Source organism: Protomyctophum bolini (assembly GCF_963924005.1).
Source record: "Protomyctophum bolini genome assembly, chromosome: 20".
In the NCBI taxonomy this organism is placed as follows: Eukaryota; Metazoa; Chordata; class Actinopteri; order Myctophiformes; family Myctophidae; genus Protomyctophum; species Protomyctophum bolini.
In genome coordinates this window covers 2540029-2555028 of record NC_137881.1, presented here as the reverse complement: position 1 = coordinate 2555028, position 15000 = coordinate 2540029, and the positions used below count along the sequence as shown (strand labels likewise).

Sequence of the window (15000 nt, the reverse complement as noted above, 5' to 3'; positions counted from 1 at the left end):
ACAAGGGGAGAGCAACCTAGTCCCCATATATGGGGGACAAGGGGAGACCAACCTAGTCCCCATATATGGGGGACAAGGGGAGAGCAACGGACTTGAACTCATGCTTCCTTCATGCCTGAGTGTCCAAGTTGCTCCTTTACAACCTGACAGGGGGGAGTTTCCCTGGTTGGACGTAGCGCGTGGAAGGAACACGTTATTCCAACCAGTTCCTTTCCCCTCCATCAGGCTCCCCGGCTGGCCAGGGGGAGGCAGTTTAGTTGTTCCATTGCATCGTATGAGTCTATGAGAGGTGGTTCTTCTGCTGTCGTTATTAGAACTGTTCCATTGCATCTTATGAGAGGTGGTGTTGGCTATGCCTCCATAGTGACTCTATGTCTCTCTCTCTCTCTCTCTCTCTCTCTCTCTCTAGGTATAGGCTATGCCTCCATAGTGACTCTATGTCTCTCTCTCTCTCTCTAGGTATAGGCTATGCCTCCATAGTGACTCTATGTCTCTCTCTCTAGCTCTCTAGGTATAGGCTATGCGTCCATAGTGACTCTATGTCTCTCTCTCTCTCTCTCTCCATAGTGACTCTATGTCTCTCTCTCTCTCTCTCTAGGTATAGGCTATGCCTCCATAGTGATCGTCTCTCTGTTGAATATCTACTATATCGTCATCCTGGCCTGGGGATTCTACTACCTGATGCAGGTACACACACACACACACACACACACACGCACACGCACACACACACACACACACACACACGCACACGCGCACGCGCACATGAGACACAAGTTACTTGTACCCCTGAAGGGTGTGTGTTCATCAGAAGGTATGTGTCAGGGATTTTCTCTGACTGCATTCTGAACACCTCGTATAAATATGTGTGTCCTTTTAGTGTCGTATCTCTTTATAGCCTGCAGGCTCCAGCCTAGCCCTGAAACATGACTGTCATGATGATTATCATGACAGTCATGAAGTAACTGCACCCTGTTTTTGGCGCTCGCTGCATTTACAAGATTTCCGTATATATAAACATTCAGATTTCAAATATAAAGTACTCACAATTTGTCCCACGGGTGTTACTTAGTTGCAGCTCCAGCGATTAGAATTGCTGCATCCCGCGTTGTTTAATAAAAAGCATTTTTGTCCGAGCGCCCCGGCTACTTTTTTCAAACGGGGTTCGTTTGGGAAATCCACAGTTGCACACCGGGAGCGCACTCGCCTATTAGCCTGTATTGGGCAGGGCGGTCAGCGTACCTATATCGAACACACCGAGTGCCACCCTCCTCCCGACCGATAGGGGCGCGTAGTTGAAAGCCAATGGGAAAATAACAGCTCGGATAAAAATGCTTTTTATTAAACAACGCGGGATGCAGAAATTATAATCGCTGGAGCTGCTACTAACTAACACCCGTGGGATAAATTGTCAGTACTTTATATTTGAAATGCGAATGTTTATATATTTTAATTCTTTGTAAATGTAGCGTTCGCCAAAAACAGGGTGCAGTTACTTCATGACTCTCGTATGAATACGAGAGTCATGAATCATGGCTAGCTCCAGCCCTACATCGCTTAGCCATGCCCATTAAGAAAATAATGTTCTGGCAATCAGTGGCGTGCACAGATAGACACTAGGGAGTGCTATAGAGCACCACCTGCCCTTCATGCCCTCTGGACAGCAATGTGCCCTTTAGGGGGGAAAAAGAAGAAAAAAACGTTTGTTTTTGTACAGTGTATACAGTATGTGGACCATGGTGACATTGATCAATTATTGATTAAAAACGAGCTTCTAATATATTATTTATGCCCCAAAATCTATAAATCTCACACTATTTTGTCCTATATATATATATATATATATATATACACTATTTTATCTCATACTGTCCTGCCCCTCTAAATGTCTGTGCACGCCACTGTCCTGCCCCTCTAAATGTCTGTGCACGCCACTGCTGGCGATTCAGGTCTGGAGTCTCTCTCCCTACGACCGCGTCAAAATCTGATCGTAGCAGCTGACTGGCCCTCAGCCCCGTCACTCAACAGCGTCACTCAACGCCTGGAAAATAGAACGGTGGCGTATCGGAGCGTCAGGCGAGACGTGAACGCGCGTCGGACGCAGCCGGTGTGGGATAGATAGGTTCATTGAAAAATAACGGAGGCGGCTGTTTTGACGCGCGTGGCGTTCGCAGACGGTGTGTGATGTGAGGCCCTTAATACTCTGTGCACCCATCCCATAAACTGCTGCAATACATTAACTTCCTTCATGACGTGGAGCGGATGTCCACGTCACTCAAGACACAACACAACAACTCTTAAAGTGACAAAGTAACTTCACTCATTACAGTCTGAATAATGAAGTGAAACCAAATGAAAACTGTGCGTTGCGTTGCAGTGTTTCCAGTGTCCCCCACAGTGTCACCTGGTGGCCATAATGTGTATATGGTGCGTTGCGTTGTTGCGTTGCAGTGTTTCCAGCCAGAGCTGCCGTGGGCCAAATGCAACCAGCCGTGGAACACGCCCCGCTGTGTGGAGGACACGGTGCGTAAGAACAAAACTCTGTGGCTGGGTCTGGCCAACACCACCAACTTCACCTCCCCCGTCACCGAGTTCTGGGAGTGAGTATTACTGAGAATACATTCTATACAACATGTTCCTTTAACACGTTCTGACCTGAGATCAGATTCTATAAAAAAATGTTCTTCTACATCCTGATCCTGACAGTTTTCCATTCTGACCTGAGATCAGATTCTATAAATGTCTTCTACATCCTGACAGTTTTCCATTCTGACCTGAGATCAGATTCTAAAAAAATGTTCTTCTACATCCTTCTACATTTTCTGAAAAAGCTATGTTTCTGTGTCGATTTTTCAAAAATAGCAGAACAACATATCATCATATCATACTATAATTCAGTCAATGTCTGTCTGTGTGTCAGAAACACCGCCGTATCTCCTCACTGCCTGCACCAATCACTCCCACTTTTCACACAGGCATTGACCATAATAATATGGAGGTCTTAACGAAGCCCTTTTTTCGATTTGACACATTAATGATTAATAATAAATGTATTAGTGAATTAAAAAAGCGAAAACGCACCCAGGGCTCACAACGGGTAAGGGCTAGTAGAAATAATTAGTACAGATAATTATGGGGGGTCCTTGACATGAAAAAGGTTGAGCACCCTCCACTGACAGACAGTAGAAACATAAGGTTTTTCCGAAAACTGTTTTTCTTTTTAGAATCAGTCCTGCATGGGTTAAGAGCGATATACGGGAGGGGAAAGGAACTGGTTGGAATAACGTGTTCCTTCCACACGCTACGTCCAACCAGGGAAACCCCCCCCTGTCAGGTGTAAAAGGAGCAACTTGGACACTCAGGCATGAAGGAAGCATGAGTTCAAGTCCGTTGCTCTCCCCTTGTCCCCCATATATGGGGACTAGGTTGGTCTCCCCTTGTCCCCCATATATGGGGACTAGGTTGGTCTCCCCTTGTCCCCCATATATGGGGACTAGGCTGGTCTCCCCTTGTCCCCCATATATGGGGACTAGGTTGGTCTCCCTTTGTCCCCCATATATGGGGACTAGGTTGGTCTCCCCTTGTCCCCCATATATGGGGACTAGGTTGGTCTCCCCTTGTCCCCCATATATGGGGACTAGGTTGGTGGAGGGTGTGTAGAGCCCAGGATCACATTAGATGATTGACACAGGTGTGAAAAATGGGTTACAAAATCGTGGGATAAAAAATATATTTTAGAAGAGCGATATCACATACATAATAATATAATAAGTGTGTAACTACAGTGGTTTACATGCTGTAAACACTGTAAGTCATTGTGTAATAATATGATGTGAATCAAATGATCACATCAGATCACACTTCCTGTTTACCCTCGTGGGGAGGAACAGAGGCAGCCTTTCATCTCCATGTAAAACGCTGTCGGTGTTGGAAAACTTTACTGAGGAACTATTTTTGTGACGATTAAATCATGTCAATAAACACAATGTTTTGAGGCCGAACAAATACATAGACAGAAGAAGAAAACAAGAGGCTGCCAGTGGCTGCCAGTTCCCATTGGCTGTTCCTATTATTCCTAGTTGCGAACGCAGTGATTTGCGAACGCAGTGAGCACTTACTATGAGACCTAGCAGATCATGTCTGTGTGTGTGTCTGTCCGTCCCGCTTTTGTGCCCATATATGGAGCTGAGTGATTTGTTTGTGATTGATGCAAGTGTCTGTCCCGCTGTTACGTCACCATGACTCAGCCATAACCATATAAGGAGTCCCCAAAGCAGCTATACGTCCAAAACCCAAATATGTACGAGCTGCGTTCGCTTCCCGCGTTTGCGCGTCTTACTGGTATAACTATTCTTAGTTCCTATAGAGCGCAGCAGTCCCGCCCCCTCTCAGAAAAGCGAGTGGCCCAGGAAATGAAACCCCAATGCATTCTTTCATCGGCACTTCGAATATAATTTATTTAAAGACGGTTACGCCGCGGACAAAGCCAATTCGGATCATGACAAATCATGACAATGAACACAATGTTTTGGGCCGATCAAATCATTAGAAAGAAGAAAATAAAGGCAGGAGACATGACACTATTTGTTTTGTTTTTCGTCTTATAAATTATTTGATCGTCCCAAAACATTGTGTTCATTGTCATGATTTGTCATGATCCGAGTTGGCTTTGTCCGCGGCGTAACCGTCTTTAAATAAATTATATTCGAAGTGCCGATGAAAGAATGCATTGGGGTTTCATTTCCTGGGCCACTCGCTTTTCTGAGAGGGGGCGGGACTGCTGCGCTCTATTCCACAACATTTAGACGTACAGATGATACACTTCTATACAAAAAGGGACAAACATACTGTATATACAGTGAGGAGAAAAGGGGGTGTGGGTAATTCTTCATTAGTGAGCGCTCAGGTTAGTATAAGTTGAACGCATATAACTTATACGTGCTCAAGTCAGTTAACTTGTGAGCTCAAGTCCGGGCAATAAAAGTGTGCGTGTGCGCGCGCGCGTGTGTGTGTGCGTGTGTGTGCGTGTGTGTGTGTGTGTGTGTGTGTGCGTGCGTGCGTGTGTGTGTGAACCACTTCTACATAACATCTCAGAGCTGGGGTGCAGACAATTTTTTTCTTTAAATTTGGCAGCCTAGGGGCATTATACACACAGACTGGTTGTCAGAGAGTTCCAGAAAGGCTGGAAAAAGTACTGTGGTGTCTCTGCTATATTTGGCATCCGCCTCATAATGGCTGAGACGCTGTTACTTAGAGTACTCACTGACATGCCTGTTGTGTCATGAAAACACACGCCGGCTGTGGCTCAGGAGGTAGAGCAGACCGGTCGCCCAATGATCCATATGGGTCGGCGGTTCGAATCCCGGCTCCTCCTCCTCCTCCTCCTGTCTACATGTCGAAGTGTCCTTGGGCAAAGACACTGAACCCCCAATTGCTCCTCCGATGTGCTGGTTGCCTGGTGCCTTGCATTGGTTTCCGCCGCAATCTGTGTGTGAATGAATGGGTGAATGTATGTAATGCACAATCTATATTATGTAAAGCATCTTGGATAAAGGCGCTATATAAATGCACCATTTACATGCCATGATTTTTCAGATGTAACTCTATAATGCACCTATAATAGTTGTGTCCTTGTATGCATTATCCTTTGTGTGGACATGAATAAATGGTTAAAATGTCTGTGTGTGTGTTTCCCTCAGGCACAACGTCCTGGGTATCTAATGTGTGTGTGTGTGTGTGTGTGTGTGTGTGTGTGTGTGTGTGTGTGTGTGTGTGTGTGTGTGTGTGTGTGTGTGTGCTCACCTCAGGCACAACGTCCTGGGTATCTAATGTGTGTGTGTGTGTGTGTGTGCTCACCTCAGGCACAACGTCCTTGGTATCTCGGGGGGCATCGATGAGATGGGACCCATCAAATGGGACCTGGCCGGGTGTCTGCTCGCTGTCTGGGTCATCTGCTTCTTTTGCATCTGGAAGGGGGTCAAGTCCACCGGCAAGGTACCCGTCTGTCTGTCTGTCTGTCTGTCTGTCACATGCACACGCACATGTGTGTGTGTGTGTGTGTGTGTGTGTGTGTGTGTGTGTGCTCAACACATCCACCATGAGAGCCAGGACTATATTTAGAAGATGAAAAAAAACATGAGCTCTGATGGAAGTGACGTCATGGTCTCCGCGGCAACGAGGTAAACACGCGGACCAAACTAAGGGGAAGAAGAAGAAAAATGTGAATTCCAGAATTGAGAGGATTATGGAAGAGTTTATAAACGTTCACATTCAGGCGTTCTTAGCAGACGGTTAACCCGTTTAGGAGTGAGGCCGGTTCTAAAAGAAAAAAATAAATAAAAACTTCTTAATCCTAAAAGTTTTCTGAAAAACTCTATGTTTCTATAATGTGTCAGTGTGGACTTGAACCTTTTTCAAGTCAAGGATCCCCAGAATTATCTGTGTTTGGCCGCAGATCTACAAGCTACGACGAGCTTGTAGATCTGCTATTTGTCAACAGCTAAAGTACGACACAATGCTTAAATCTACAGCGATTTACAGTAAGCAGGGAAACACAAAACTTTACTCACCAGTGGTCCTTGAGGGGGTTACATACGGGTGACCAGATTTGACTGAGAGACTGCCATCGCACAAACGCCAGCTTTTCACCAGAGGAGAAAAACAAAATGAGTTAATATCACAGGCAGACTCTTCACATACTAGAGCATGTCTGAAATAAGTGTCAGAGCTGAAATCGATATGTAAATATGAAATAAATGCTTAAACATGTAGCTATAGGTGTAATGTTAGAGACCACAGAATACATGTAAATATGAAATAAATGCTTTAACATGTAGCTATAGGTGTAATGTTAGAGTCAACAGAAGACATTTAAATATTAAATAAATGCTTAAACACGTAGCTAGGTGTAATATTAGAGACCACAGAAGTGAACCTTTTCAAGCCTGTCTTCTCAACTCGCTGTTTCTCTGCCAGACATTATACTCTATAAGCCATATCTCCAAAACTGGTGGGTCAAACTGAACAACCAATATGTCAATTTGAAGCTATGATTCCCTGCTTTCACATGACATGAAAAACCCCAAAAAATCCAATGGCAGTCCCTCAGTCAAATGTAGTCACATATTATGGACCCTGGGCAGCGGGCCCTACACATGTCCAGTCAGAACCCGGGGAAGAGGCCTTTTGTGGCGGTTCTGGACAACCGTGCAGAGGGTCCGACCGACCCGACACCGGGCCCTGTGTGTGTGTGGGGGGGGGGGGGGTGGAAGACGTGTGTCGAGTCGTGGAGTCTGTGGAGCGAACGGTTCTGGAGTCATACGTGCATTACAGCCGCACACACACAGACAGACAGACGTACTGTACGTATTTATAGACAGAATCAGTCGATTTATTCCTAGCAGTAACGACAGCGTATTCATCAGGGGTAGGAAAACCTCAGGCACAGACAGGTGCCAACATTGGGGCACAAACAGGGGAGGGGGGCGGTCACTGGGCACACTGGCATAGGTGTGTGATTAAGCAATAAGACCACGAGATCAGGTCTCAGATCAGGTTACCGGCTATTTTACAATGGGGGGGGGGCGTATAGGGTATAGCGGGCGGAGGGTCTATATTATAACATAATGAGGGTCAAAACACCAAAAGGAGTTCCCGTCCAGAATGGGTTTAAGATTAAAGAATGAGTATGTTTTATTCCTAGGAGTAACAACAGCTTACATCCCCAGAACAACGACATCATCATCATCAACCAACAGCAGAGCAACAGGCTGTGCAGTCGATGCCAGGACCCCCCCCCCCCCCCCCCCCCCCCTCTCCCCCCCCCCGCTCCCCTGAGGCTTATTGATTGGTCAGGGCTGATTTATGTCCTCTGCTGCGCTCGCTGTGCCAAGTGTGCTGTATAAGCACCGAGTAATTAACGCCATGTAATACACTGACCTCACGCACGCACGCACGCACGCACGCTGTGTGTGTGTATGTGTGTGTGTGTGTGTATGTGTGTGTGTGTGTGTGTGTGTGGGTGTGTCACATATTCCGAATGGCTGCTATGTATATAAGGGAATGCACATTGCTCATAGTCGGCACGGCGGAATTGTTGGCCTGTCCCCTAAGGACATACTGCAGAGGACATCTAGAATGTTTTCACCTGGTACCGATGTTACCCCCCTCGGCTGTAATGTTTGGTCTTTTATTTCCCCTGTGTGTGTGTGTGTGTGTGCGCGTGTGTGTGTGTCCCTGTGTGTGTGTGTGTGTGTGTGTGTGTGTGTGTGTGTCTGTGTGTGTGTGTGTGTGTGTGTGTGTGTGTGTGTAGGTGGTGTACATCACCGCCACCTTCCCCTTTGTGATGCTCATGGTGCTGTTGGTGCGCGGCGTCACGCTGCCCGGCGCCTCCGAAGGCATCAAGTTCTACCTGTACCCTGACCTGGCGCGGCTGCAGGACCCCGAGGTACGACACATAGGTGGCCCGCTCACTGCCTGCAACGCTACAGACATATAGGTGGCCCGCTCACTGCCTGAATGCTATACGGACATATAGGTGGCCCGCTCACTGCCTGAACGCTATACGGACATATAGGTGGCCCGCTCACTGCCTGAACGCTACAGACATATAGGTGGCCCCGCTCACTGCATGAACGCTACAGACATATAGGTGGCCCGCTCACTGCCTGAACGCTACAGACATATAGGTGGCCCCGCTCACTGCCTGAACGCTACAGACATATAGGTGGCCCGCTCACTGCCTGAACGCTACAGACATATAGGTGACCCGCTCACTGCCTGAACGCTACAGACATATAGGTGGCCCCGCTCACTGCCTGAACGCTACAGACATATAGGTGGCCCCGCTCACTGCCTGAACGCTACAGACATATAGGTGGCCCGCTCACTGCATGAACGCTACAGACATATAGGTGGCCCGCTCACGGCCTGAACGCTACAGACATATAGGTGGCCCGCTCACTGCCTGAACGCTACAGACATATAGGTGGCCCCGCTCACTGCCTGCAACGCTACAGACATATAGGTGGCCCGCTCACTGCCTGAACGCTACAGACATATAGGTGTCCTGCTCACTGCCTGAACGCTACAGACACATAGGTGGCCCACTCACTGCCTCTAAATCTTCTAAACGTCATTAACATATATTATTATATTTTTTGCAAAAAGGGTGAAGTGTCCCTTTAAGTACAACATGTGAGTGACTGTATCTCCACCTCTGTGTCATGAAGGTGTGGATCGACGCTGGAACTCAGATCTTCTTCTCCTACGCCATCTGTCTGGGCGCCATGACCTCCCTGGGGAGCTACAACAAGTACAAGTACAACTGCTACAGGTACGTAGTATAAGTACAAGTACAACTGCTACAGGTACGTAGTATAAGTACAAGTACAACTGCTACATAGGTACGTAGTATGCAGCATCCTGTTGCATAAGCTAAAAGATCTGAGCATTCGAGAAGAACACGACCTCATCAGTGCATCAGAGTAGTCAGAAACGGGCCCCCAGTTTCGCATAGCTTACATATTTCCTGTAGGCGGACATAGCTGCGGGGTTTAAACCCTCACCAGGCGCACCTCTTCTACTACAGTGAACGGCAGAGTGACTGATGTCAGTCTGCCTCAGGTCAAACGTTACCCTTTTACCTGCTTTTCACTAAACACTAACATTACAGAGATACCCAGAACATCGAGATGAACCTGTTTAGTTTATGGCTGCTCCAACATTCCAAAAAGAGGGAAAAGAACGGAATGTCAAAATATCCACCGCGGGGTCTGAGACCAGAGCCATTGAGTGATGGTATGGCCTAGGGTATTATCTATGAACAAATGCATTCAATGTGTAGAGCCCATGACGCGGGAAGGAAACTGAACGAAAAGGGACCTCACAATATGGCCTATATAGGGCTGTGACCGTTGTACAAGTAAACATTACATTCACCTATTCATTCACACACACACATACATTCACACACCGATGGTGGAGGTGGAAACCATGCAAGGCACCGACCAGCACATCAGGAGCAATTAGGGGTTCAGAGTCTTTGCTCAAGGACACTTAGACACTAACTCTGGGGGAGCCCACATGCAGGGTTCCAACTGGCAACCTTGCGGTTTACCATCCGGCCACTCTACTGCTGAGCATCACATAGATAGATAGCCTTGAATGACCATAACAGGTCTGTGACTCTGAGAGTGTTCACCATTCGAACACTATCAGAGTTATGGGGGGTCTTTGCAAATAAAACTTACTTTACTATAGTAAGGAGTTTAACACCGTATTGTATCATGTGACCCACAGGGACTGTATGCTGCTGGGAGCTCTGAACAGTATATTTATATATATATTTATATATATATATATTTGTGACCCACAGGGACTGTATGCTGCTGGGAGCTCTGAACAGCGGGACCAGCTTCGTGTCAGGATTCGCAATATTTTCCGTCCTGGGATTCATGGCCCAGGAGCAAGGAGTGGACATCGCTAGCGTGGCCGAGTCAGGTACGTCCAATCAGGAGCAAGGGGTGTGGCCGAGTCAGGTAGGTTTCAGAGAATCCAGATGGGTACGAGTGGTTTGAGTGACAGTCAGGTATGTTTTAGAACAACCCAGATGATGGGTACGAGTGGTTTGAGTGGCAGTCAGGTATGTTTTAGAACAACCCAGATGGGTACGAGTGGTTTGAGTGGCAGTCAGGTATGTTTTAGATCAACCCAGATGGGTACGAGTGGTTTGAGTGACAGTCAGGTATGTTTTAGATCAACCCAGATGGGTACGAGTGGTTTGAGTGACAGTCAGGTATGTTTTAGATCAACCCAGATGGGTACGAGTGGTTTGAGTGACAGTCAGGTATGTTTTAGATCAACCCAGATGGGTACGAGTGGTTTGAGTGACAGTCAGGTATGTTTTAGAACAACCCAGATGGGTACGAGTGGTTTGAGTGACAGTCAGGTATGTTTTAGATCAACCCAGATGGGTACGAGTGGTTTGAGTGACAGTCAGGTATGTTTTAGAACAACCCAGATGGGTACGAGTGGTTTGAGTGACAGTCAGGTATGTTTTAGAACAACCCAGATGGGTACGAGTGGTTTGAGTGACAGTCAGGTATGTTTTAGATCAACCCAGATGGGTACGAGTGGTTTGAGTGACAGTCAGGTATGTTTTAGAACAACCCAGATGGGTACGAGTGGTTTGAGTGACAGTCAGGTATGTTTTAGATCAACCCAGATGGGTACGAGTGGTTTGAGTGACAGTCAGGTATGTTTTAGAACAACCCAGATGGGTACGAGTGGTTTGAGTGACAGTCAGGTATGTTTTAGAACAACCCAGATGGGTACGAGTGGTTTGAGTGACAGTCAGGTATGTTTTAGAACAACCCAGATGGGTACGAGTGGTTTGAGTGACAGTCAGGTATGTTTTAGAACAACCCAGATGGGTACGAGTGGTTTGAGTGACAGTCAGGTATGTTTTAGAACAACCCAGATGGGTACGAGTGGTTTGAGTGACAGTCAGGTATGTTTTAGATCAACCCAGATGGGTACGAGTGGTTTGAGTGACAGTCAGGTATGTTTTAGAACAACCCAGATGGGTACGAGTGGTTTGAGTGACAGTCAGGTATGTTTTAGAACAACCCAGATGGGTACGAGTGGTTTGAGTGACAGTCAGGTATGTTTTAGAACAACCCAGATGGGTACGAGTGGTTTGAGTGACAGTCAGGTATGTTTTAGAACAACCCAGATGGGTACGAGTGGTTTGAGTGACAGTCAGGTATGTTTTAGAACAACCCAGATGGGTACGAGTGGTTTGAGTGACAGTCAGGTATGTTTTAGAACAACCCAGATGGGTACGAGTGGTTGCACAAGTCTAGCGATGTGCAATATACGCAGAGAAAAAAAGGCTATATGTTATTGATAAAGAGAATTATTATTGTGTAAGTTTGGATCCAGAATGCGATAAGCCTCATGTATGCCTGAGGAAAAGGTCCGGAGGGACCGAAACGTTGCTTCAATAAATAAGACAATACTCATACCGAGCAGAGACACAGTGTGCGGGTGTACCTTATTATTACCTTATTGTACCTTATTATAGCAGAGACACAGTGTGCGTTGGGTGTACCTTATTGCTTTCATTGATGTCCGCTGGCCTCAATACACACCTGTGCATACTGTACGCCTGGTTTCTAGGTGTGCGAATGCTTTCTCCTATACAGATAAGCCGCATGTAATGTGGCGCATGTATCGGCTTGGTGTCTGTAATTTAGCTAAGCCCACCCCGCTATAAATAACTACAAAGGGTTTCTTATACCGCGCCAACTGACACACAGTGGCACGGTTAGCGGGGACATGTTGCTCCGCGGTCAACAGACGTTGAACGCTAGAGACATCACCATTTTACCCGTACGTAAAACAACTGCCCTCTCCAGAACCACGAATGCAGCGTTTACTACACGGTGAAAGGAATGCAAAATGCCCTCCTTTCCTCTCCATGCCATGTCGGAAGGAAGGCAGCGTCCAGGAGAATAGCTTTTTTTTACGAAGTCTCCTGAACTTTAACACAACATTTTGCGTTGAACTAATTTGTTTCTAAACCCATGTCGTTACACCTGCATCTCCACTAGCTAAAGAGTGCTGGGTTGTGCCCCGAAAATAGCTGATCTACAAGCTCTCAACGCGTCGCAGACGTGTTGTGAGCTTGTAGATCAGCTATTGTGAGGTTGTAGATCTGACCTTTTCATTTAAGTATACATTTCGATGCCAATACTTTTGTATACTCAAGTGCATTTTGAATTCCAGACTTTTATACTTCTTTGATGCAGTATAGTGAATTTTTTTACTTAAAGTAAAACACGTGAGTACTTGTTCCCGTTGCACGCACAGTACAGTACAGTACAGTACAGTACAGTACAGTACAGTACAGTACAGTACAGTACAGTACAGTACAGTACAGTACTGCCCAGACAGTGTGCCTGCAGTCTCTCTCTCCGTCTGTCCGCGAACTCTAAAGATATACATAACACACGACGCGCGTTCCTCTCGTCTATTCCAGGCCGTTTGTTACATCGTATTTATACCAGACTGACATTTTCATGTTCCGTTGTTCCTTCCAGCCAGCAATAAAACACAGCTGATTTTTCCGTGAGTGGAAAAAAAACTTAAAAGGAGATTTAATAATAGCCGCGATTAAAGCTATATAGCACAGCGTAGCGTAGCGCACGAGTCCCATGTTGTTGTTGTTTGTTTGTTTGTTGTTTGGGTTGCAGGGCCTGGCGTGGCTATTTGTGTCACCATAGCCTACTGCAGGCCTGGTTGACTAGATTTAGAAGACATGTGTCCAGTGCATAGCCTACTGCAGGCCTGGTAGACTAGACTTAGAAGACATGTGTCCAGTGCATAGCCTACTGCAGGCCTGGTAGACTAGATTTAGAAGACATGTGTCCAGTACATAGCCTACTGCAGGCCTGGTAGACTAGACTTAGAAGACATGTGTCCAGTGCATAGCCTACTGCAGACCTGGTAGACTAGATCTAGAAGACATGTGTCCAGTGCATAGCCTACTGCAGACCTGGTAGACTAGATTTAGAAGACATGTGTCCAGTGCATAGCCTACTGCAGGCCTGGTTGACTAGATTTAGAAGACATGTGTCCAGTGCATAGCCTACTGCAGGCCTGGTTGACTAGATTTAGAAGACATGTGTCCAGTGCATAGCCTACTGCAGGCCTGGTAGACTAGATTTAGAAGACATGTGTCCAGTGCATAGCCTACTGCAGGCCTGGTTGACTAGGTTTAGAAGACATGTGTCCAGTGCATAGCCTACTGCAGGCCTGGTTGACTAGATCTAGAAGACATGTGTCCAGTGCATAGCCTACTGCAGGCCTGGTTGACTAGGTTTAGAAGACATGTGTCCAGTGCATAGCCTACTGCAGGCCTGGTGGACTAGATCTAGAAGACATGTGTCCAGTGCATAGCCTACTGCAGGCCTGGTTGACATTGGAGTCCTTTTGTTTCCCTCTAACACTGTGTGTTTATATAGTGGTGAAAGTGGCAGTCGGCCAAAGGAACCTAAACTCAGTCCAACCAGTTTCCATCGTCCGCTGTCCGCCACAATGCTGCTACTACTCTCCTCAGCTCATCTCAATTAACCCATTTAGGCCATCGGTGTCGCCTCAGCTTTTAACCACTTAAAACTATTATTTTAAACTGTATTGGTTGAAAAGTAGCACTCGGTGCCACGCTATGAGCTTGTAGATCTTTGGCAGCCATGCTAGGACATACTGTAGGACATGTACATACTGTAGGTTGGTTGTAAAGAGGCCTACTGTAGGACATGTATACACACTGTAGGCTGGTTGTAAAGAGGCTTCCAACAACGTGGGATGCCAAAACAAAAGCAGCCAAACGGTTTGCAGAGTCCTGTCAGTGCGATCTCTTCTTCTACTATCGTTTAAGCCGCCAAATATGGCGAAGCTAGACGCTGCCTGTTACTTTGTACCCATGAAGGGTGTGAGAGTGTCCGTCCGACTGCATTCTGTAAATAACACCTCGTAAATATTACTGTCCTTGTACTGTATCTCTTTTATGTGGACATAAATGAATGAAGAAAATGTGTGTGCGTGCCTGTGTTTGTGTGTGTGTGCCTGTGTGTGTGTGTGTGTGTGTGTGTGTGTGTGTGCAGGTCCCGGCCTGGCGTTCATAGCCTACCCCAAGGCCGTCTCCATGATGCCTCTCCCGACGTTCTGGGCCATCCTGTTCTTCATCATGTTACTGTTGCTGGGCCTCGACAGTCAGGTGAGTGTCCTGTTGGTGAAGAGAGAAAAACATGCCGCCATTGAATGCTGTGTCAAGGTCAATAAAATGACTCTCTCTCTCTCTCTCTCCCTCTCTCTCTCTCCCTCTCTCTCTCTCTCTCTCTCCCTCTCTCTCTCTCTCTCCCTGGGCGTGCGGGCACCAGTTTGTGGAGGTGGAAGGGCAGATCACGTCATTGGTTGATCTGTACCCGTCCTTCC

General features: G+C 46.8%; 1 protein-coding gene across 2 annotated transcripts in view; it reads left to right on the top strand.

Moving 5' to 3' along the window:
- LOC308335521 (sodium- and chloride-dependent taurine transporter-like) overlaps positions 1 to 15000 on the top strand; it is a 56942-nt gene that overhangs the window by 28563 nt on the left and 13379 nt on the right. For both annotated transcript variants that reach the window (XR_013966029.1, XM_080792575.1), the window contains exons 4-11: positions 599 to 687; positions 2452 to 2600; positions 5862 to 5994; positions 8312 to 8446; positions 9231 to 9334; positions 10376 to 10500; positions 14670 to 14782; positions 14946 to 15000. The exon at positions 14946 to 15000 is cut by the window's right edge and continues 83 nt beyond it. Coding sequence is in view for 1 of the 2 variants with exons in the window: in XM_080792575.1 (XP_080648701.1) it covers positions 599 to 687; positions 2452 to 2600; positions 5862 to 5994; positions 8312 to 8446; positions 9231 to 9334; positions 10376 to 10500; positions 14670 to 14782; positions 14946 to 15000 (903 nt within the window). In the remaining variant the exon portion in view is untranslated. The remainder of the gene's footprint in view (positions 1 to 598; positions 688 to 2451; positions 2601 to 5861; positions 5995 to 8311; positions 8447 to 9230; positions 9335 to 10375; positions 10501 to 14669; positions 14783 to 14945) is intronic.